The 23344-nt window shown below is 40.0% G+C and overlaps 1 protein-coding gene across 7 annotated transcripts in view; it reads left to right on the plus strand.

Moving 5' to 3' along the window:
• Nucleotides 1-1199: 1199 nt before the first annotated feature.
• The window catches only part of SEL1L2 (SEL1L2 adaptor subunit of ERAD E3 ligase), an 88243-nt gene continuing 66098 nt past the window's right edge, over nucleotides 1200-23344 (plus strand). For all 7 annotated transcript variants that reach the window (XM_033185567.1, XM_033185572.1, XM_033185569.1 and 4 more), the window contains exons 1-4: nucleotides 1200-1237; nucleotides 1527-1692; nucleotides 14151-14253; nucleotides 19169-19331. In XM_033185567.1, coding sequence (XP_033041458.1) covers nucleotides 1217-1237; nucleotides 1527-1692; nucleotides 14151-14253; nucleotides 19169-19331 — 453 coding nt within the window. In that variant the 5' untranslated portion in view covers nucleotides 1200-1216. The remainder of the gene's footprint in view (nucleotides 1238-1526; nucleotides 1693-14150; nucleotides 14254-19168; nucleotides 19332-23344) is intronic.

The following is a 23344-nucleotide window of genomic DNA, read 5'->3' on the forward strand; positions in this document are numbered from 1 at the left end:
TGTATACTTTAAATGGGTTAATATATAATTTATAGTATGTGAATTATATCTCATTAAAGCTGTTTTTATTTTTATTTTATTTTTTGAGAGTCACTCTGTTGCCAGGCTGGAGTACAATGGTGCGATCTCAGCTCCCTATAACCTCTGCCTCCAGGGTTCAAGCGATTCTCCTGCCTCGCCTCCCAAGTAGTTGGGATTACAGGCACGCACCACCAGGCCTGGCTAATTTTTTTGTTTTTTAAGTAGCGACAGGCTTTCATGTTGGCCAGGCCCGTCTAGAACTCCTGACCTCAGGCAATCCAGACACCTCGGCCTCATACAATGCTGGGATTACAGGTGTGAGCCACCGTGCCTAGCCTAAAGTTGTTGTTAAAAAGTCCTTTACATGGCTTCATTTCTCTGCTTGCTCTGGCCCCTGGGTCATTGCTCTGATGTCTTTGCTACCACCTCAAAGGATTTAAGCATGCCAGAAAAGAAAGTTTAAACTATACTGAAGAAAAGGGAAAAAAATCAAACAAAAATTCTTGATTCTTAGAAGCAGTAATTCACAAAGAAGGCCAGGTGCGGTGGCTCATGCCTGTAATCCCAGCACTTTGGGAGGCCAAGGAGGGCAGATCACCAGAGCTCAGAAGTTCGAGAACAACCTGGCCAACATGGTGAAACCCCATTTCTACTAAAAATACAAAAATTAGCCAGGCATAGTGGCATGCGCCTATAGTCTCAGTTACTCAGGAGGCTGAGGCAGGACAATCGCTTGATCCCGGGAGGCGGAGGTTGCAGTGAGCTGAGATGGCGCCACTGCACTCCAGCGTGGGTGACAGAGTGAGACTCTGTCTCAAAAATAATAATAATGATAGTAATGATTGACAAAGGAAAAATTTTAATCTTTCAATATAATTTACCCTGAAAATTATGTAGGTAAATCATGAATATTTACTTTCATAAAGCTTTAATTTTCTCCCTTAATTCCTGCATTATTTTCTACTACTCAGAAATAATCCCCTAAGCCTATTACCCTACTTAAAAAAGATTAATTGTAATTATATAACTTCTGAAAAGGATCTTTGGGAAATATTGTTTTAATATTTTGGGAAATATTGTTATTTTAAAGTCAATCAGAAGATTTTCTATACTTTCCACCCATTATAAATTTGTTGTAATGTGTAAGGAAATATTAACATCTTCATTTTTTTTAGCTAACACAATTGACATTACTATGACAACTTACCAGTGGAAGGTAAATTGGTTAAATTCTCCTACTATTTTATTTATAACATTTAGCTTTTAATGCTTGGCTCTGCAGTGTGGATGACAATATAATAGGTTTAAAGGTTTTTATTCATAAAACATATGGATTTCTAAAGTGAAGTAAGCCATCTGTCATTTTGATTTGAAAAAAGCAAGAATTAGAGTAATTGCATTAAGCGTGTATTTTTGCCATGAATATATGAATTTTTCACTTTCCTTTGTTTCATTTGAAAAAACTCACACATGAACAAAATGAGCAACAGTCTTTTTCTTTGTAGGTATCAGTGAACGAAATCAAACAATATTTATCACACATATTGGAACAAAGAACATCAAGTAATGTAATCAATAAAAGAGAAAATCTCTTAGAAAAAAAGAAGAATCAACATAAAATAAGAATAAAAGGAATTCAAAATAAAGATATCTTAAGAAATAAGAATCATTGTAAGTAGAATATCTTTTCACATGTAAATTTAAAATGACTACATGCAATATAAAATCAAATTTTAGAGCTGCTTTCTGAGAAGTCTTAGGATATAGTCATAAATATTTATACACACAAAAGCATTAAATTCTGCAGGCTTCTACCTTTGTTTTATTTTAATTTATTTTATTTTTTTGAGACAGGGTCTCACTCTGTTATCCAGGCTGGAGTGCAGCTGCATGATCTTGGCTCGCTGCAACCTCCGCATCTTGGGCTCAAGAGATACTCCCACAGCGCCGCGCGAGGTGGCTCACACCTGTAATCCCAGCACTTCTGGAGGCTGGGGCGGGCGAATCACGAGGTCAGGAGATCGAGACCATCCTGGCTACCACAGTGAAACCCCGTCTCTACTAAAAATACAAAAATTAGCCAGGCGTGGTGGCAGGCGCCTGTAGTCCCAGCTACTTGGGAGGCTGAGGCAGGAGGATGACGTGAACCCGGGTGGCGGAGCTTGCAGTGAGCGGAGATCTCACCACTGCACTCCAGCCTGGGCGACAGAGACAGAGACTATGTCAAAAAAAAAAAAGAGAGAGAGAGAGAGATACTCCTGTCTCAGCCTCCTGAGTAGCTGGGACTACAGGTGTGTGCCACCACACCCAACTAATTTTTTAAATTTTTAGTAGAGATGAGGGCTTGCTATGTTGCCTAGGCTGTTACCCAATATTTTAGATTCAGAATTTGAACTGACAACAGTAAGGAAGGTTGATCATCAGAAAATGTGTTCTTCTGACACAAATAAATACAGAAAAGTGATCACTGCTAATAAGGGCAATAGACAGAAATTGAGAACCATAGGTTATGAACCATGGGTTATGGAGGAGAAAGAGAATAGTTTTGGGGCTGGATGAACTCATTGATGTTAGTCTCTGTTGTTTCTGAGAGTCCAGCTTTGACAAGGATTTTCACGTTTTTAAATTTTAATATTTAAGCGTATTTTTCCCTCACATTTAGCTCCAAAAGACTGGTTCACTGCCCATTTGAAGAATTGGCTCTAGATATGACTTCAAAATGTTGACATGCTTAGCTAACTGAAGTTAGGGATTTGGCAGGAAACAAATGGCACATTTAAATTGAGTCATTTGAGAAGAGTTTAATAAAGAGACTATTTATTTCTAAAGGCCTAGACAGGATATAGGGATACCACAAAGTTCCCCCTGGGGCGAGTAGCAGGACTGGCATTACCACCCCATGGCCCTGAAGTGCCATAGGGCAGTGGTGGCTACCAGAGGTATGTGGAGAAGGCTCTGTGACAGAACTATGGCCTCAAGTCAAGGACAAAGCCAGCCTGCAGAGACCCAGATTGAGGAGGCAGGGAAGAAACAGCCCCACCTCACTTCCTGCTTACCCTTCATATCTCCTGCTAGTGATGCTTTTGTACCAAATCTCTTCAGAAGCGGAAAGGAAAGGGAGTCCATTGATGCGATGTGGTCCTTATGGGTTAGAGTCCCAAGGCACAGAACAGGATGGAGTGGGATCTAGAATGGCAATCAAAAGGCCGGCGGCCATCGCCTATGCCTGTCATCCCAGCACTTCAGGAAGCTGAGGTGGGAGGATTGCCTAAGCTCAGGAGTTTGAGACCAGCCTGGCCAATATGGTGAAACCTTGTATCTACCAAAACTACAAAAATTAGCTGGGCGTGATGGCATGTGCCTGTAATCCCAGATACTTGGGAGGCTGAGGCAGGAAGATCACTTGAGGCCAGGAGGCGGAGGCTGCAGTGAGCTGAGATCGCACCACTGCACTCCAGCCTGGGCGACAGATGGAGACCCTGTCTCAAAAAAAAACAAAAAAACAAAAAAACGGGCACAGTGGCTTACATCTATAATCCCAGCATTTTGGAAGGCCGAGGTGGGCGGATCACGAGGTCAGGAGATCGAGACCATCCTGGCTACCACAGCGAAACCCCGCCTCTACTAAAAATACAAAAAATTAGCTGGGTGTGGTGGCGGACACCTGTAGTCCTGGCTACTCGGGAGGCTGAGACGGAAGAATGAGGTGAACCCGGGAGGCAGAGCTTGAGGTGAGCTGAGATGGCGCCACTGCACTCCAGCATGGGCGACAGAGCGAGACTCCGTCTCAAAAAAAAAAAAGGCAAAGGCAATTAGAAGATATCCAACACACCAGACCGGGGAGATTAGATGGCATGAATTAAAAGGATAAAGAGCTTTTAGTGGCACACAGTGGAAGCATAGTTAGTAAAATAAAGTTTCAGAATCTTACAGTAAAAAGGAACGTTACAGGTCCTCACCTAAAAGTACTAAGTCAGTGTAGAAGTCGGGGTTCAACCAGAAAATAAAACAAAACAAAACAAAAAACAGTAGGAGATGTCTATACTTAGGAATTTATTGTAAGAGATTGGCTTATGCGATTGTGGGGCTGGCGGGGCAAGTCCCATATGTAAAGAGCAGGCTATCAGGGAGACCAGGCTGGAACTCTTGGGCATGAGCTGAAGCTGCTGTCCACAGGCGGAATTTTTTCTTCCTCTGAGAAGCCGCAGCTCCATTCTTAAGTCTTTGCAACTGATGGATTCAGGCCAACCCAGATTATCTAGAATCATCTCCTTTTGATGGGTTTTAATCATAGCTACAAAACAGCATCACAGCAACAACTAGATTCCTGTTTGAATAACTAAGGATGATAGCCAAGCCAAACTGACACATGAAATTGACCAACACAACCAGGTGTCTCCTAAGCCTTATATGTTTGTCTACATTTTTGAATTTAAGTGTAATATTTTACATTTATGTGTATTAAACTTCACTGTGCATATTTTACATTAACAGGCAGTTTATATTTATGTGGATTAAACTTCATTCTGGACCATTATTCCAGCCTATTGATTGCATTAACGAATTCATTAGTTATTCTCTCCTAGCTTTCTGTCATTCGAAATTTTGACAAGCATATCACTTCTAATCTTTTACACATGTTCTTGTTAGAGAAATTAGCAAGATGGGCCAAATTTAGCACCTAGGGCCCACAATAATACACCATAAATCTTTAGAGTTTTATTGGTGACTGGGTATCTTATTAGTGGGTGGGCAAATGTAATTGTTTGGTCAGGAATATCTAACCAAATATAGATAAGATAAAAATCTGCATGTGATGGCGGGTGAAAAAATTGTATTTACCAGAATGTCTTATACGGTGTGCATTGCCTTTGTATGGCAGTGTGCCGAGGGCCTGGGGTCATGTCTTAACAAGCATTCTTGGCTGGTAAACACCCCCTCCTGCTCTCCCACCTCCCTGCAACACAGAAGCCTGGTGTCAGCTGATGCCAAGTCTTCAAGGATGGAAAGACATTGCCCTGCAGAACCAGGGAGAGGAATGTTGACATTTTGTTTTCGAAACAGCAGATATGAGGAGCAAGAAAGATGGTGATTGGCTGCGCTAAATTGAAAAGTTAGTGAAACTTCAAAGTTGGGGGATTCCAACTGATATTTTTAAGTCAGCAATGTCTAAGATGATCATTAAAAATTGTTTTTGTTCCTGGGATAACTCATCTTCTCTTTCTGTTCTACAAAATCATAGATAAAATTTGTATTCCTCATAAATGTTTTGTAAGAGTAAATAGCCTTTTGGGACAACTCAAGGAGATACTAAGTTTCACTGTGGGTCCATGAGACACAGCTTGGGAACAGTACCTATGTAACTAGGAGTTAAGAAAGTAGAGGAAGCTGTGGAGAAGCTACCTTCCCTAGAGGAGAGTTTGAACTTCATAAACTGTGGAATGAAACAAGAATATGGGTTACACATGATTATCAGACTGGCTCAGAATCTTATTGAACTCTATTCTTATTTAGTTCCCATTTAAACATTTTGTGCACAGGATATGTGTGAGATATAGGTGTTCTATAAATGCTATTCCACAGACCTACCAGTCCTTCACAAAAGAGAAATGGGATTTAACTTATTCTCAAACATTCTTTCTAATTCTTAGTGATTATTCTTAATGGAATGCTCACAAAACACATGTAATAATCTGTTCTAAAAATTAAAGAGATTAACATCATTATGTTTCCAGAATATAAATAAATTTCTCTACATTTTAAAAATAGAGAAAACTATTTACCCATTCTTGGAATTTTGCCACTTGTCTCTTTACCCAGAATTTCTCACATATAACAAATAGCATTTATACCACCATAGCTTAAAGGCAAGATCTGTGCCTGGCACTGTATCTGTCGCATAGTTGGAATGAAGAAATATTTGCCGAATTACATTGAGTTGAATTCTTTTTGTAGAGAGCTAGGATGTAAACTAGATCTTCTAACTCCAAATTTAGCATTCTCTATGTGCTATATTACAATATAGTGCTACATAAAAATAATAAGGCTTAACTTTTTTAGAGTACATTTGGATAGTATTTTATAGATGAACACGATGCTTTCCCATCCATTACCTTTTTTAAAATGGCATGTTCACTTTTCCTTAGGGTATTTTAACACCATAACTTCAACAACTAATTCTTCCATATGAGTCAGAATGAAGTCTAAAAGAATAATTATTTGTATTAAACTGTTAGCAAGACAAATCAATAACCAATCATGCAGTAGGAACAGTGGAACCTATTCCTGCAGGCCACTAGGACACTACAGGTCATGTCCTTCCTGGCACCCCTTAGAATTAATCATCATTAATTCTGATGATCGTACCCAATCACCACTGTGCTCTAGGTTGAAGGGAGGTATCTTGGAACCTTGTCTTAAGTCAGTCTTGGCATTCCTTTCTGCTGCTTCTGGGGCCTATTACCAGCTAGGCTAAATCTAATATTTGCATTCCATTTTACTGATTATTTTTCAGTATATTTGGAATGGACACTGTGGAGTGCTGCTCTTCAGACCCCCTTCAACAAGGAACTAGTTGCCCAATTGCTGGGAGTACAGTCTGTAGACAGCCTTTGGCAGTTAGTCTCTGAAGGGACTGTTTTCAGGTACAGAGAGCTGCATAGCTGAGGTCATGCCTCATTCCTGGGGCAGCTCACTTCCAATGGCCAGTTGATACAGGAGTATGCGGGCAGGATCATCTAACCCTAACCTGAGACAACCCTTTAACAGGCCATTTTAGCTCCACAGAGCTCTACCTGTGGGGTCAGCCAGGTGTTTCTCTTGCAGCCAAGTGAGCCTGCATCACAGTTTCTCCCTCTGCCCAGTCCAACTTCTTTAGATGTGGTTCTAAAGGTCACTTCTTAACAAAAACCCTGACTCCTACGATCTGCTTATCAAGGAACCCAACCTGCTCACCATTTAATACCTTTCCTAGTATTTACTAAAAGTTTTTCTTTAAATCAGCCCACAGTTTTATGTATGTGAATTGATTTTAAAAGAAGACTTCTAAAGATCTCTCATTCTAGCAAAATGGTGGGTTGATCCAAAAGGAAAATCCTCTTGCTACAAATACCTAAAAATGATGGCTAAAGTATGCCATAACTTTAAATGTTTTAAAGGCAGAATTGGGCTCACAAGGAACAGAAATCCTCAAATGTTAGAAATAATGGAAAGCAAGTATGTAGTTGATGTTTTGGGGAGTTGTAGTCAGAGCTGGTAAAGGCTGAGCCTTGTATTTTAAGTCCCAGATTGCGAAAGGAAAAAGGACATTAGGACTTTTGAGAAGGGAATTGGAAAGAAGAACTATGAATAAAGCTAGGAGTTTCATGGAGATATTCAGACAGCAAAAGAGAAGATTAGGGAAAATCAACCAACCAATCACCACCTGCCATAGTAGGCAAATATCAAGGAAACTTGTTCTCTACTGAAGCTCTCACAGGGAAAATCCTCTCCCTGGTAAAACCCTCACCACAGCCCTGAGCCTCATACAGATTTGGATTTGAATTTATGCCATCTGATTTTTTCGGTGAAAACTTCTAAACCAATATAAAATTTTTCTTCAGTCAATAAAATAATGACTCTGGAAACCTGACAGAAGCAACACAAACTCACTCTGGAGAAACAATCTCACAATTCCCACAAATGAAGCCTTACTAGGGAGAAACTCACAAGAAGATTTTAGAAAATACACAAGTGAAAAAAAATCCACTCAGTGAGTCAACATACATGCACACTGACTGCACACACACAATAAGAGGCGTAGCACCCCAAGTATTTTTTGGGGGGTGGAGATGGAGTCTCACTCTGTCGCCCAGGGTGGAGTGCAGTGGTGCAATCTCGGCTCACTGCAGTCTCTGTCTCCTGGGTTCAAGCGACTGTCCTACCTTAGCCTCCCTGAGTAGCTGAGATTACAGGTGCGCACCACTATGCCCAGCTAATTTTTATATTTTTAGTAGAGACGGGGTCTCACCATGCTGGCCAGGCTGGTCTCAAACTCCTGACCTCAGGTGATCTGCCCGCCTCAGCCTCCCAAAGTGCTGGGATTACAGGTGTGAGCCACCGTGCCCGGCCAGCACCTCAAGACTTGATAGAGTAGAACAACCTGAAAAAGTCTGCAGAATAAATACATTTTAAAATGGTTAAGAAAGCATAAAAACAAGGCATCCTGACAAAGGAATAAGCAGCCACATAAAAGAACCCACTAGAGTTAAGAAAAATGAAACGCCTGTAACCCTAACAGTCTGGGAGGCCAATGTGGGAGGATCACTTAAGTCCAAGGATTAGAGAACAGCCTGGGCAATATGGTGAGAGTCTGTCTCCATGAAAAAAGGAAATTAGCCAGGCATGGTGACATATACCAGTAGTCCCAGCTACTTGGAAGGCTGAGGTGGGAGGATCTCTTGAGCCCAGGAGTTTGAGATTACAGTGTGCTATGATCACACCACTGCACTCTGCCCTAGGCAACAGAGTGAGACCCTATTTCTAAAAAAAAAAAAAAAAAAAAGCTTATTCATTGACATTAAAAATCAAAGGATGGCTTAAGAAGGCCAGACACAGTAGAAGAGAACATTAACAAATTACCAGAAAAATCAGAAGAAATTGTCTTGAATGCAGTCCAAAAAAAAAAGTTAAAGAACAGATACTCTTAGACTGAAAGAAAAATACCATACTCGACTACCTGCTGTTTGTAAGAAACATACTTAAAACATGATGCACAAAAACTGAGGTTAACTGGATAGAAATGATATCCCAGGCAACACTAATTTAAAAAATGCTCATATTAACTTCAGACAAAATAGACTTCAAGGTAAAGTCAATAATAGGGAGAAAAAGAGAATCACCACACAATGTTCAAAGGAACAATCACAAGGAAGTTGTGATAATTCTAAGCATGTATCCATCAATATAACCTCAAAATATAAAAACGAAAAATTAACAGTCTTGCAATAGGAAATGAACAAATCCACAATTGTTGAAGATTTTTTAACATCTCTTAGAAACTGGTAGATTCAGCAAACAAAAAATTACTAAAAATCAAAAAGATTTGAACATATAAAGCTCAATTTAATAATATATGGTATTTAATTCAATAATTAAAGAATATATATTTGTTTGTTTGTTTGTTTTTTGAGGAAGAGTCTCACTCTGTCGCCAAGGCTGGAGTGCAGTGGCACAATCTCAGCCCACTGCAAATTCCACCTGCTGGGTTCAAGCAATTCTTGTGCCTCAGCCTCCCGAGTAGCCGGTACTACAGGCATGTGCCACTATGCTCGGCTAATTTTTGTATTATTAGTATAACTGGGGTTTCCCCATGTAGCCCAGGCTGGTTCAAGTGATTCACCTACCTTGGCCTCCCAAAGTCCTGGGATTACAGGTGTGAGCTCCTGCACTCAGCCAAGAATATATAATCTTTTTAAGTAAAGAAATGGAACCTGTATAAAAATTGGCCACACACAAGACCACAAAACAAGTTTCAACATAAACCAAGGAATCTATATGATTCTGCTCGGCTCTCTGATCCCAATGCAATAAAATTACAAGCCATAATTAGACAATTTTTTAAAATCCTTTTATGTCTGGAAAGTGTAATAAACAGTTCTAAACATTGTTTGAATAAGTTAGAACAGAAATTTGAAAATATTTATAATTGATAATGAAAATACTCCATAAAAATTGTAGAATGCCACCAAAACAGTAACTAGAGAGAAATGTATTGTTTCAAATTCATATACCATATTTGTGTCAAATTTAAGATGTCAAAAGTTATAAGATACACCATTATTTTACGGCCACTAAGAAATAAAAGTGCTGCTGATTAAATATGATATCCTGGTGGTGGCCTGTAGCCATTGTCTAACAGACACGGGGATGTAACAGCCCAGCCCTGTTGCCTGTGGGAAGGGAGCAACCCTCTAGTGCCATCCACCCTACAAAGCTCTAAACCTCTCCTGAAACTCTATACTTGCTTGGTTCCTTCCTATGCCCTGTGCTGCGTTTCTCAGTCTTGGATATGTTTCACCACAAAATCTAAAACCTTAATACATAAATTTAAAAATAAATCAATCAATACTATCTAGAAAAATGAAAGGAGAAAGATAGTACATTCCATTATTTTGAATCTCAAGTTATATTTACATCACAAACCACATAAAGGATCAAATAGAACTAAAAAAAATTAACAAGCAAGCGAGGTGAATATCTTAGTCTGACTAAAAATCAGGTGCTTTCATCATTAAATTGATACAAAGAGATAAAAATGGGAAATTCTTTTCCTCTGCAGAAAATCTAGCCTACACAGACACTGCATCCTTTTTTAAATATCTAATTTCAATTGTATTTAATATAAACCAGCTTCAGCTTCAGATTTTGTGAATAATGCATCAGAAGAGTTCTTCACATTTGCCCTTATGTGTGTCAGGAAGATACAATCCTAGATGTGAAGGAAGAATAACGATCCATTACTAAAAATAACACTTCATCCAAGAAAGAATGACTCAGCAAAGAGTTTAGTCAACGATGCAATTGACTCAAATATGTTTGAATAAGAGCAAATATATTTACAATAATCAGATTTACTTGCAATCTCCAGATCATTGTCAAACATAAATAACTCCAGTCATATTGTGAGAAATGGTAAACAAATTGTTTTAAAAGTAGAAAGAAAATCTGACTTCAAATATCTACTCAACAAAATTTGAAATAACAGGAATTGTGTTCTTATTTATTAATTATATAATATGCATTATTGTATATTTGTTACAAGGACTTAATTCATTTTCAAAAACTTTTAATTTAGCAGAAAGAAATATGGTTCATGAAACAAGTGAAGAATCAAAAGCAAAATCGATTATGTTGGAATAAGAGCTGAAACTTAAAAAGCACTTAGATACTCGGCAGGTTTCAGTTCTTGTACTTAATTTTCTCACTGCTTTTGAGAAGAAGGGGCTATTTTAATTCCCATTTTACAATGAGGTGATGTAGGCACTGAGAGGTTAAATAATCTTCCCAAGTTTGTATAGTTGGTACCTAGTAAATGACAGTCCAAATCTGGACAGTCTGATTCGAATCTGTGCTCATACTGCTTCTCAAAGCTACAAACACGCAGAATCATGAGATAGAGAACATAAATTAGTATCAATAGAAGAAAAACTTGAAAATGGGTCCATAAATACTTTTTTGCTTTAAAATAAATTTGTTGCAAGTCGTTACAAGTATTTTAAGCAATGGATTGTTTATTGAAAGTAATACTTTATTTACCTGACATTATTGAAAGTGTTTCCTGTAAATCATTTTTCCCATTCGGTGAGTCATATCCATTTTTATTTTGACTGTTTCTGTGCTTGGCCCTGAACGCTCTTATAGTAAAGAAAATTTGGCCGGGCGCGGTGGCTCAAGCCTGTAATCCCAGCACTTTGGGAGGCCGAGACGGGCGGATCACGAGGTCAGGAGATCGAGACCATCCTGGCTAACATGGTGAAACCCCGTCTCTACTAAAAAAAAATACAAAAAACTAGCCGGGCGACATGGCGGGCGCCTGTAGTCCCAGCTGCTTGGGAGGCTGAGGCAGGAGAATGGCGTAAACCAGGAGGCGGAGCTTGCAGTGAGCTGAGACCCGGCCACTGCACTCCAGCCTGGGCGGCAGAACAAGACTCCGTCTCAAAAAAAAAAAAAAAAAAAAAGAAAATTTGATCAATCAATATCATAGTTTTTTAGTATTTTAATAAACAGAGGCCAAGTGTAGTGGCTCATGCCTGTAATCCCAGCATTTTGGGAAGCTGAGGTGAGCGGATCACTTGAGGTCAGGAGCTCAAGACCAGCCTGGCCAACATGGGGAAACCGAATCTCTACCAAAAAGACAAAAATTAGGTGGCATGGTGGCATGCGCCTGTAGTCCCAGCTAGTCAGAGGCTGAGGCATGAGAATCACTTGAACCCAGGACGGGGAGGTTGCAGTGAGCCAAGATTTCACCACTGCACTCCAGCTGGGACAACAGAGTGAAGAAAAAAAATAATTGAATTGCAATACATTTGGAAAGCCAAAAAAGAATTACAAATAAAAGTAAAAGCCATAGGTAGAAATTTGTAGTGGTAAATCATTTCTCATATGTATATGTATACAGAGCCAATCTTTCAAAATTTATTTTCACTCTCTAAAAGCATTTTCATAGGAGCTATTATTATTCCACACACAGATTATTAGGTTTTCTCCATTATTTTTCCCCTTTAATTAGAAGTATAGATAACAGATAACTCAGAGCAGAAATTAGATCCTGAAAGTGCCTGGTATTACTAAATTGGTCGGATAACGTGAAGTATTCAAAATAATTTTAAATAGGTTTTTCAGTTAAGAATTTTTTTTAGTTTTTAAATCTTTAATTTTTTAAATTTAATTTAAAAAGGAAAATGAGCGACTCTGATTGCTTGTCAGAAAGATAAAAAACAAGAGCGCTACTTGTTCTTTGTGGTCTTGTTAATGAGGCATCAAATCCCAAATGCCTTTCCTTTGAAATGGCTTCAAGTGTGGTTCTTCTAATCAAAGATTTCAGTAAGTGTTGTAATGGACTTCAAGAGGCACTGTGATGTTGTAAAAGGCTGCATGTGTGTGAGTGTGTGTGTATGTGAGTGTGTGTGAGAGAGAGAAATTGTGTGTGTGCACATGCACACATTGGTGGAAGGATCTTTATATCTTTAAGTCTGACTCTTCCCACAGCCAGCCTTCCCCAACTATAAACTGGTGATGATTTTTTTAAAATTGCAAGGTGTTACATAAACATTTGGAAAATATCACTGTAGCAGGTAAAATTTAATTTCTTCATTTTCCTTGAATTCTACAAAACTGATTCTGAGCCCTCATCCTACGAGGCAAGTTATTATGAGTATTCTCTCTCTGTGCCTTCCCCCAGGTCTTAGAAAGGGTCCCAGGAGGTGGAAAAGCCTTAGGTAGAAAAAGCTTTTTTTTTTTTTTTTTTTGAGACAGAGTCTCGCTCTGTCACACAGGCTGGAGTGCAGTGGCGTGATCTCAGCTCACTTGTAACCTCTGCCTCCTGAGTTCGAGGGATTCTCCCATCTCAGCCTTCCAGGTAACTGCGACTACATGCGCATGTCACTCCTCAGCTAATTTTTATATTTTTTAGTAGAGACAGGGTTTCACTATGTTGGCCAGGCTAGTCTCAAACTCCTGACCTCAAGTGATCCACCTGCCTTGGCCTTCCAAAGTGCTGGGATTACAGGAGTGAGCCACTGCACCTGGCCAATAATAATTTTTTTTTTTTTTTTTTAGACAGAGTCTCGATCTGTCGCCTAGGCTGGAGTGCAGTGGCGTGACCTCAGCTCACTGCAACCTCCGCATCCCAGGTTCAAGCAATTCTCTGCCTCAGCCTCCTGAGTAGCTGGGATTACAGGTGCGTGCCACCACGCCCAGCTAATTTTTGTATTTTTAGTAGAGATGGAGTTTCATCATCCTGGCCAGGCTGGTCTGGCTAGTCTTGAACTCCTGACCTCGTGATCCACCTGCCGTGGCCTCCCAAAGTGTTGGGATTACAGGTGTGAGCCACCGCACCCAGTCAACAAAATTTTTAAAGCAATTCACACTGGTTATCTTGGAGATGCCTGTTGCCCACGTCCTCATGTTTTTTTGGAATCCTGTGGCTCTGAGTTTTACTGTGCTATGCTCAGACAAGAGAATCTTTGCCAGACAGGGCCAAGAGCCGGGAGTCTTTGCCAGGCAGGGCTAAGATCCTGCCCCTCTGATATACCAGGCATCTCCTGCCTTCTGCTTGGAGAACCTTGTATCCCTTCCCTAGACCAAAAGCATCCCTTCTCCCATCAGGAGCATCTCTCTATCTACTTCACCTTCCAGATCCTTTCACAAAAACCAGCAGGGAATATGTTTTTAGGCAGCTTCTGCCTTCTGACCTACCACCGCTCCTCAGCTAAGGAATAATATTAACAGATCTTGAATGCAGAGGTTAAAAAAATAAGTAGAATAAAACTCAAACTAATATGCCAACAAATTATATTAGCACATTATTTTTAAAATCTAGAACATAAAAGTAATATTATTTTTATTTTTTCCTGTTTATTCATGTACAGTACAAAAGCAAGCAGAGAAAAATTTTACAGATGAAGGAGACCAGCTCTTTAAGATGGGCATCAAGGTTCTCCAGCAGTCTAAAAGCCAAAAACAAAAAGAAGAGTAAGTCTTCATACAGTGACCTCAGCCAAGTTAAATTTCCAGGTTATGAAAAAAGAAAAATCCCAAATGTAGTTTATCATTAAAAGCTCACTGGGATAATGAGTAAGCGTATTTGCCCATAAGCTATTGTTTTTAAAAGGATCAAATTGAATTGAAAGAATCCCACAAATTATCACTGTAAACAAACAGGAGAACTGCATGTGAGACTGCAGTCCCCATATTAAGTGAAATTCAGAATGAAGACACTGACCTGAGCATTCATGCGGAAATATTGTTTTGGCTTTAATTTATTAGATAATTCAAATGAAATAAAATGTGTTATTTGAATTAGAGCAAGTTGTTGTATTAAAATGCTTTATTCTGCCTGGGTGTTTGTACAGTATCTTATGATTTTCAAAGCACTTTCATGTATGTGATTCCATGTTATCTCCAGAACAGTAAGAAGAGCTTCATTTTTCCCCTTTAAAAAGTTGGAAACAGAGATTCAAACATGTTAAAGTGAGCTGAGCACAGACAGCTGAGAGGTGACCAAGCTGTGACCACATGGTCTTGTTCCCTATTCATTGTTTCTCTTATCACTTTTCTACTTTGTCTAAAGGGGAGGCAGCAATATCTTCTCCCTCCACCCCACACTTCCAGTGGAGAGGCACAACTTGTGGTCACACCTCAAAGCCTTGGGATCAAATCCTAGCTCTCTCATGTACTGGCTGTGTGCACTTGGATAAGTTATTCAACCTCTCTGTGACCTGGATAATACAATCGAGCTCTTACAATAGTGCCTGGCACTTAGTAACCAGGAAATACAGGTGTGTTAGTTTTATCTTGAGTCCCCTAACTGGTAAGTTGAAGGTATGGGGGCAAAGAAAGCAAGGGTATTTTAAACCAATAATACAAAGTGCGGGTCCTGGCCAAGCATGGTGGCTCACACCTGTAATCCCAGCTCTGTGGGAGGCCGAGGCTGGCAGACAGCTTGAGGTCAGGAGTTTGAGACCAGCCTGGCCAATATGGTAAAACCCTGTCTCTACAAAAATTAGCCAGACGTAGTGGTGCGCACCTGTAATCCCAACTACTTGGGAGGTTGAGGGAGGAGAACTGCTTGAACCCAGGAGGCAGAGGTTGCAGTGAGCCAAGACCATGCCATAACACTGTAGCCCCTAGGTGACAAAGCCAGATTGCATCTCAAAAAAAAAAAAAAGAAAGGAAAGAAAAGAAAGTATGGGCCCTGAACTCCCAACAAGGAGATACCTCTTGTATTCACACAGAATAGGCACACCAGTCACAGGCAAGCATCCCAGAGCTGTGGTAGCTAGCCCCAGACAGGGCAGCAACAAAGTCCATGAGTTCTTAAAACCCAAAACTTTGAAAAGTATAAAAATACAGAGGATAAGGAGCACTCAGCTATGATCCTGGTTATGACAACATCAACAACTTTCATTTATCAAGCACCTGCTTTGTGCTAGTTACTGTTTTAGGTACTTTACATGTGTAAATTATTCATTGCTCACAGTGATACTGTGAGACATGGATAATTATCCCCAAATTACAGATAAGGAAATAGAGAGTCAAAAAGATGATGTAATTCGTCCCAAGAGACAAGGAAGAAGTGAGGGAGTGGTTCAACCAACCCCAGCAAAATTCAGCCTCACATTGAATGTCTCACACTGAATGTCCCTGGGGGCTGTTATAATGAGGACGGGGTAAAATCAGATCCCAAAAATACAATCCAGCCTAATAGGAGCTCATCTCATTAACACGCCCACTGGCTAAATAAGTAAGAACAGAGCATTCTCCAGCAAGCCTAGCTAGAAGAAACAGACGTGGAGCGCCAGGCAGAGGCTGGTCCCTGAGATTTCAGATGACCCCCGACGATAGCATGGGAGCCCACACAAATAAGAGGCCCACTAGGTGTGTTGCATCAAGTCCAAGGAAACCCTGGATTTGGCCCAATGGGACAAAATCACTCTGAGAAGGTCCCAGGTAACCATTCACTTAACCTTGAAAGGGATCTTCCTCTTTGGCCTAAAGAACAGGGAGAAGACCCAATCCTAATAGCAGACCATCCATCAGTGTGGGAACCTTCATGCCTACCTGGGTGTCATTCAGTTTCACGCTATTCTTACCAAGACTGCCCTGCCCACATCCTTGCCCCAGAACTCAGTCTCCCGACCGCCTCCCGCCACCTTTTTTTGAGATGGAGTCTCACTCTGCTGCCCAAGCTGGAGTGCAGTGGCACAATCTCAGCTCACTGCAGCCTCCACCTCCCTGGTTCAAGTGATTCTCCTGCCTCAGCCTCCCAAGTAGCTGAGATTACAGGGGCCCACCACCACATGCAGCTAATTTTTGTATTTTTAGTAGAGACAGGCATGAGCCACCGCACCCAGCCTCCTGACCCTTTTGAGTTGGTAGCAATGGAGAACTGAAATCTAATGGGCTCATAGAAAGAAATCTCAGGAGTTTGCGGGCAAGCTGGGTGAAGTTCTTGTGTTATCAGGATGGCCTGCTGTCTTCTTAAGCAAGTTACACCTGTGCAGCCATGCCTAAGCATAGGGCAGGTGGAGAAAAAAATGACTGCACACCCTCCTGACCAAAGGAGAAGAATTTCATTCCCGCTCATTCCTCTGTTCTATCCCCTCTTTGCTTTGCTACTTCCTGGGTTGGCAGGACAGATGTAAGATAGGTTAAGACTATCCTTTTGGCTCCTCCACACCCACATCCTGGACCAATTCATTCGTTCATTCACTCATTCATTCAGCCTCTTCTTTTGTATGAGTAGGAAAAATCACTGAACAAGTTAGTGCTGTTAAAAGTACAGATATTAAGCAAGCATATGTCAGAGAGAACAAATTTGTCTGAGTGAGTCAGGAAGCCTCACTGACAGCTAGAGTGGTGGCCCTTCATTAAGAATCAATCCCCATCAGCAAAGAAGTTTTGAAGATAAGCCATTGTTTTATACCAAGTTTTTGATGTGCCCTGCAAAAGCATTGAGCCCTTCCTCCCCCATCACCCACCTAAGCATCCAATGCCAGACCCTGTAGAGATGATCCAGATAACTAACTAAATTGTCTTTTGGGATCTGCCCCTGCTGCCCAGCTTCTCCCACCTTTTTCCTCTTGGGGATTGCAGCCCATATCTTAATCTTACCTATCAGCAACTTTCTCCAGCCCTGGATCCTGCTTCTAGTATCCCTTAGAGCGCCTTGGATTTTTCTCCTAGGGAACCCATATGCCCACACTGCCCTTGGAATGCAAGATAGCTAGAAGGATTTGTTTTGCAGCCTGTTGCTGCCCCCCAGGTCCAGAGACTGAGTATAAAATGCTGGAGATACCAGGTGTACTACTGGAGGCCCCTGCAGCCTATCTCAGGTTTCTGTGCCCCAGTCCATGCTGGTGCTCCTCCTGTCCCAGTAGGCTATAGAGTTGCAGCAGGAAGCCACGTGACAGAAAGGCACAAGGGAGTCTGTACCCTGATGCCAGGCTCTCTTCCTGTTGCCTCTCCCTGGGTGCCAGACATTTGCCTTTAGTGACCTTGAGACCGTCTACCTTGTTTGCCTTCCCACCTCCAGAATTTCATCTTGCTTTGACCTGGGTTAATTTCTTTCTTGATCTCCTGAACTCCAGTTTTCTACCTCTTTTTCCTCCACTGGAGTACTCACCCTGTGTTTTGACATCCAGGACACTAATGCCTACCTGGATGTTTCTCTGTCTGAGGTCCTTCTTGCCTGGACTATTCTGCTCCAGCTTCTGCCCAAGAGCAGTTTATTTTAGCCTCAGCATGGATAGGCTGCCCAGAAAGATGAGTCTCCTGATTCTCCTGAGTCAGAAGCAATGGTAGATTTTTGTGGGATTTTTCCCTGTATTTGAGCCAAAGTCATAGGTAGAAGTTAATGCTTTCTAGTCTTTCTACCTTCAAAAAAGAAGTTATAAAAGTGAAAATAAATGCCTAAAATACTCCCTGTCTCTGACACGTTTTGACCTTGCAAGACTCTCCATCACTTCGTATACCAATGAGGTCCAGGTGACTTCTGACTGGGACTCGAAGAGTGCAGTGTAAGGTAATCCTGTGGCAGCTATCATTTTAATCACTAAATGTTCACATCACTTACTACCTAATTATAGGAGAATAATTACCATGCTATAAAACTTTAGAATCAATGCAACAGTCCCAATAATAATAGCTAAATGTACTGAGTGCTTACTCTATACCAGTCACAATGCCAAGCACTTCCCACGATTGTCTCATTTAATCTTCACAGCAACCCCATGAAGTGGGTGCTGTAATACTATCCCCATTTCATAGATTACAGAGTCACAGAGAAGTTATATAACTTGGCTGAAGTTCTCCAACTAGTAAGTGGTGGGACCAGGACTTGAACCAGGCAGTCAGAATCTAGAGCCCCAGCCATTAAGGTTTTGTTTCACTATTGTTTTTCCAAAGAGTCTGACTTTGCTGTGTTGAAGAATATATTCTGTTTAGCAAATTATTTTAAGATATGAAGGGATCATCATACTCCTGATAGCAACTTCCTAGAGGTTACATTCCAATTTTGATTATTCTTACATTTTTCAGAATTTATTTTATAAAACAAATATTCATGAGTAATGGTGGTGGCCATGGGAGAGTTCCCTTTTTTAGGATAAGTTCCTCAGTTTTTCACTTTACTCAGTGGATAAGATGGTGTATCTTATATATTTCTCCTTTTTAGTAGCTTCATTGTTTGTGAGATATATTTGAAATTATAACCTTAGGACTGCTTTAGGAATGAAAAATTCTACTGATCTAGAGATGTAATGAACTTCACTAAACTGTATGACAATTGGTTCCTGCTTGTTAGAGAGAAGTAGTATGAATAGTATTGAAGAGGGAGAAGAAAATTTCATTTTTAAAAATCAAACTTGACTTCATATTCTTGAAACAGAGCCTACCTACTTTTTGCCAAAGCAGCTGACATGGGAAACTTGAAAGCTATGGAGAAAATGGCTGACGCTTTGCTATTTGGAAATTTTGGCATGCAAAATATAACAGCAGCTATCCAATTATATGAGTCCTTGGCTAAAGAAGGATCATGTAAAGCCCAAAACGTGAGTTTTGAAGGAAAATGAAACCTTAAATAGCTCTATCCTGAAATAACTATAGACAGCATGTGAAAGGAATTGAGCAATAGTATTCCAGCTCTGCTGCATGAACCCAGTCTAGGGAGGTTACCGTAATGCCCTGAAACAGTGGTGTCAGGGCAGGAGTGCAGCAGAAGCCATCCTGGGCAAATTGTTCTAGCTCCATGTGTGACTTTTGGGAATGGAACAGAACTGCTTTCTAATCCGCCTTTCTATTGTCAATGACCATGTACGTGTTTTCAGATAATTTGGGACTTCCGAACCCCCAACAGCTAAATTTTATATAAAATGTATTCACCTATATGAAGAAATATGAAACTATATATATTATCTTAGGGTGATATGTTTGCATGATTTTTACATTTCAAATATTTTATAAGCTAAATGTAATTCCTTTTCTATTTTAATAAATGTATTCCATTTTATTCCAAGAATAACATCACCATTTCATAGAAAATCTGGAAAACAGGAGGAAAAAAGCTTTTTCCAAGCCAACCATCTTGATTCAATTACTGTTAGGACAGCTTTGTACTTCTGCTTGGCTTCTTTCTTTGTGTGTTTCTCTTTTTACATCATCCTAATCATGGGGCAATTGCATATATCATTTTGCTTCTGGCTACTTTCACTTAATGCTATAGCAAAAGCATATTTTCATGTTGCTGTAGTCTTTACTATGAAAACCTTTTTTTCTGATTATGGAAAAAAATCTGAGAATTCAGAAAGTATGAAAAAGAAAGTAAAGTTATCTAAAAGCTTTCCCCCCAGAGATCACATTTGTTACTATACAGTGAAGTTCAGAAGCTAGACTTGGAGTCAGACAGACCTAAGTCTGAATCTATTCTTTCATTTGTTTATTGAATAAGCTACTTTACAAAACCCTTTCACCTTCTTCTGCATGAAAATTTGACCTTTGTTTCACTCTCTAGTTCTGTTTCCCTGGTGATCTGACAGGAATAAAATGCCAACTATATTTTTAGTTAACCTTGCTTCTGGTAGAAATGACCTCTGATTGGCAAACTGCCATTGAATTGGGAGAAAAGATCATGAACTATAAATACCAGATGGAGGTAGTACTTCTTATGGACACTGTGCCTATGGAGTTGTCACATTGAGAATGAGGCTTTTAAGTCAGGGTGACTCCTGCATCCACCCAATATGGGTCTCATCTCCTTGCATCTGAGCCATCTTCTGAAGGACCAAAGATGGTGGTTCCTGGAAAAATGTATGAACTCTGCTGTAAGAACTCCCACAGAAAAAACTGGGCCAGGTGCAGTAGCTCATGCCTGTAATCCAGCACTTTGGGAGGCCGAAGTGGGTGGATCACTTGAGGCCAGGAGTTCGAGACCAACTTGGGCAACATGGTGAAACCCCATCTCTACTGAAAATACAAAAATTAGCTGGGCATCATGGCACATGCCTGTAATTCCAGCTGCTTGAGAGGCTGAGGAGGAGAATTGCTTGAACCTGGGAGACGGAGGTTGTAGTGAGCTGAGATTGCACCACTGCCCTCCAGCCTGGGCAACATAGCAAGACTCCATCTCAAAAAAAAAAACGAATTCCCACAGAAAAAATGTCCAGATGCTGCCCTGTTGGCATACTGTGGTTACTATGCCGTACCTGTCTTCATACACTGGTGGCGACACAGCCCATGGGTGTCCTGTGAGTCTGTATGTTTAGTTGAACCAGAAGTTGGACTGGAAGACCCCTGGTGGATGGGGCAACCTCACTAATTTTCATCTGTAAAGTTAAGATAATGATGAAACATTGGGTACTGCATCCTTCTGGTTCACTGCTATATCTCTACCATTTAACACAATGCCTGGGACAAGAATTATAAGTTTAATGAGGAATTAATTAATTAATTATAAGTGAATTTATGGAGTTATTGTGGGGATTAAAATAATGTGGGAAGACAGTTTCATACCTGGAACACTGTAATCTTTCATTATAGAGAAAGGAAATGTGGGAGGAGTGGGGATTAGGGAGATATTGGTCAAAGAATACAAGATTTAAGCAAGGAGAGGATATAAATAATATTATTACTCCAATATTATTCTTCTGGAATATTTTCCAAGACTCCATAGAATTTTTTTTTTACAAAAATGAGCTAATACTTTAGTCACTCCTTCCTAACTTGCTCTTTATTCACTTAACAAAGTATCATAGATGTCTTTCCATGTTAATATATACAGAACGACATCATCATTTTAAATTATTTAAATCATCATCATTTAAATTAAGTTGCTGAATACTGCTTTTACATCAGGGACTCTTTCTTGAAATTGCATGTGAACTAATGCAATAAACAGATTTGTAAATGTTATAATAAAATATGAGAGCTATTAAGCCTTCATTCCCCATATTTGCTTAACCAAAAATATAAAGTTCCAAGATAGACCAAATGTTACCACAGATAACAGTTTCCTAGTTTCCTCCACTAAAAATGGTATCACTAAAGACCAAATGTTACCCTCACTCCCACCACTAAAAATGGCAACACCTAATTTCTTTCCAAACTATGTCAACATGAATTTTATATTCTTAGTGTGTGTATACATTAGTTAATAAGTCAACAATTGTTTCTTGGATAGCTACTACGTGTCAAACATAATGTAGTTAATGGGGAGAAAAAGATTACTAGGTCAGAGTCCTCCTAGGTCAATCTGAAATACAAATAATAGCAGCACAATTTAGGTGGACTAGAGTTAAGGTACGTATAAAGTGCTTTAGTCACAGAAGAGGGTCTGGCTAGTTCTGCCTAGGGCAGGTAAAGAGTGTTTCAAGGAAGAAGTCACATTTACACTCAGTCTAGAATATTGGATAAAGGAAATATCAAAGACTTCACTTGTTTGTATATAAATAAAGCATTTGATACAAAGTCGAAATATTAATTACTCCCAGAAAAGAAGTTCCAAACTTACATGAATGGTTCCTAAAACACATGGATTTTAGAGTTGAAGTTGGAGTTTTACTCTAGGTAATGTGGTTATTGCATCTAATTTGTGTTACTTAAGCTAATGTAGTTACATCTAGTCAGTTACATCGAGCTAGTGTTACTCTAAGTAGTGTGGTTATCACATGGCCACAAATATCCTCAAATCCCAGTTAAGTGACCATCAGTTGCTTGCCATTTTTTGTTTCTCATTTTGCCTTTGGTTTTAAGGAGAATCTTGTGGAAGAATGTAATTGGCTGAGTGCCAACCCAGTGCCAGGAGGAGCAATTCTAAATGTCTAACCACTGGTCACGAATTCTTACAGTCATCTTTGCAGAGAAAAGCAGGCATTGTTGAGACGGTACTCTAAGAAATGTACAATTACAAACTTCAGGGTGGCATAGTGTGGTGGCAGAGAAGAGGTTCCCAAATCAGAAGTTCTGACCATATGTGAGTCCATATATTCTACCACATAGTAGCTCTTCCATCTTTTGTTTATTCTTTTAGTATCTCTGAAGAAGTTACTTCTCTAAACCTTGGGTTTCCCAAACCTGTATCTATTATCTTAGGGTAAAAAGAGATTGATAATAATACCCACATTACTTCACAAGGTTGCCATAAGAACTAAAAAATATCTTCAAGAGTCCTTAGCAAATGTTAAAGAACATTAATGAATACTGTTGTGTAACAATTTTAGTCTCAGCAGCATTGTCTTTGGGGTCAGTTAGTTCTGGCTTTACATCTCAGCTCCAGCTGGCCCCTAATGACTTGTCCTCTCTGGGGCTCAATTTCCTCTTCTGTAAAATGGGGATATTTACTTAGATATGTGTGTTTTGGTCTCAAGGAGAATCAGAAGACAGAAAATGAGTGAGGACAAACTTATGGCCCAAAAGGCTGACATTGACCTGGTATGCAAAATTCAGCTGAACAAGTTTGTTCTTGTTGTTGTTTGTTTTGGTTTGGTTTGGTTATTTGAGATGGAGTCTCATTCTATTGCCCAGGCTGGAGTACAGCGGAGTGATCTTGGCTCTCTGCAACCTCCACCTC

This window comes from Trachypithecus francoisi, unplaced genomic scaffold (assembly GCF_009764315.1).
Source record: "Trachypithecus francoisi isolate TF-2019V2 unplaced genomic scaffold, Tfra_2.0 Lachesis_group21, whole genome shotgun sequence".
Taxonomy (NCBI): domain Eukaryota; kingdom Metazoa; phylum Chordata; class Mammalia; order Primates; family Cercopithecidae; genus Trachypithecus; species Trachypithecus francoisi.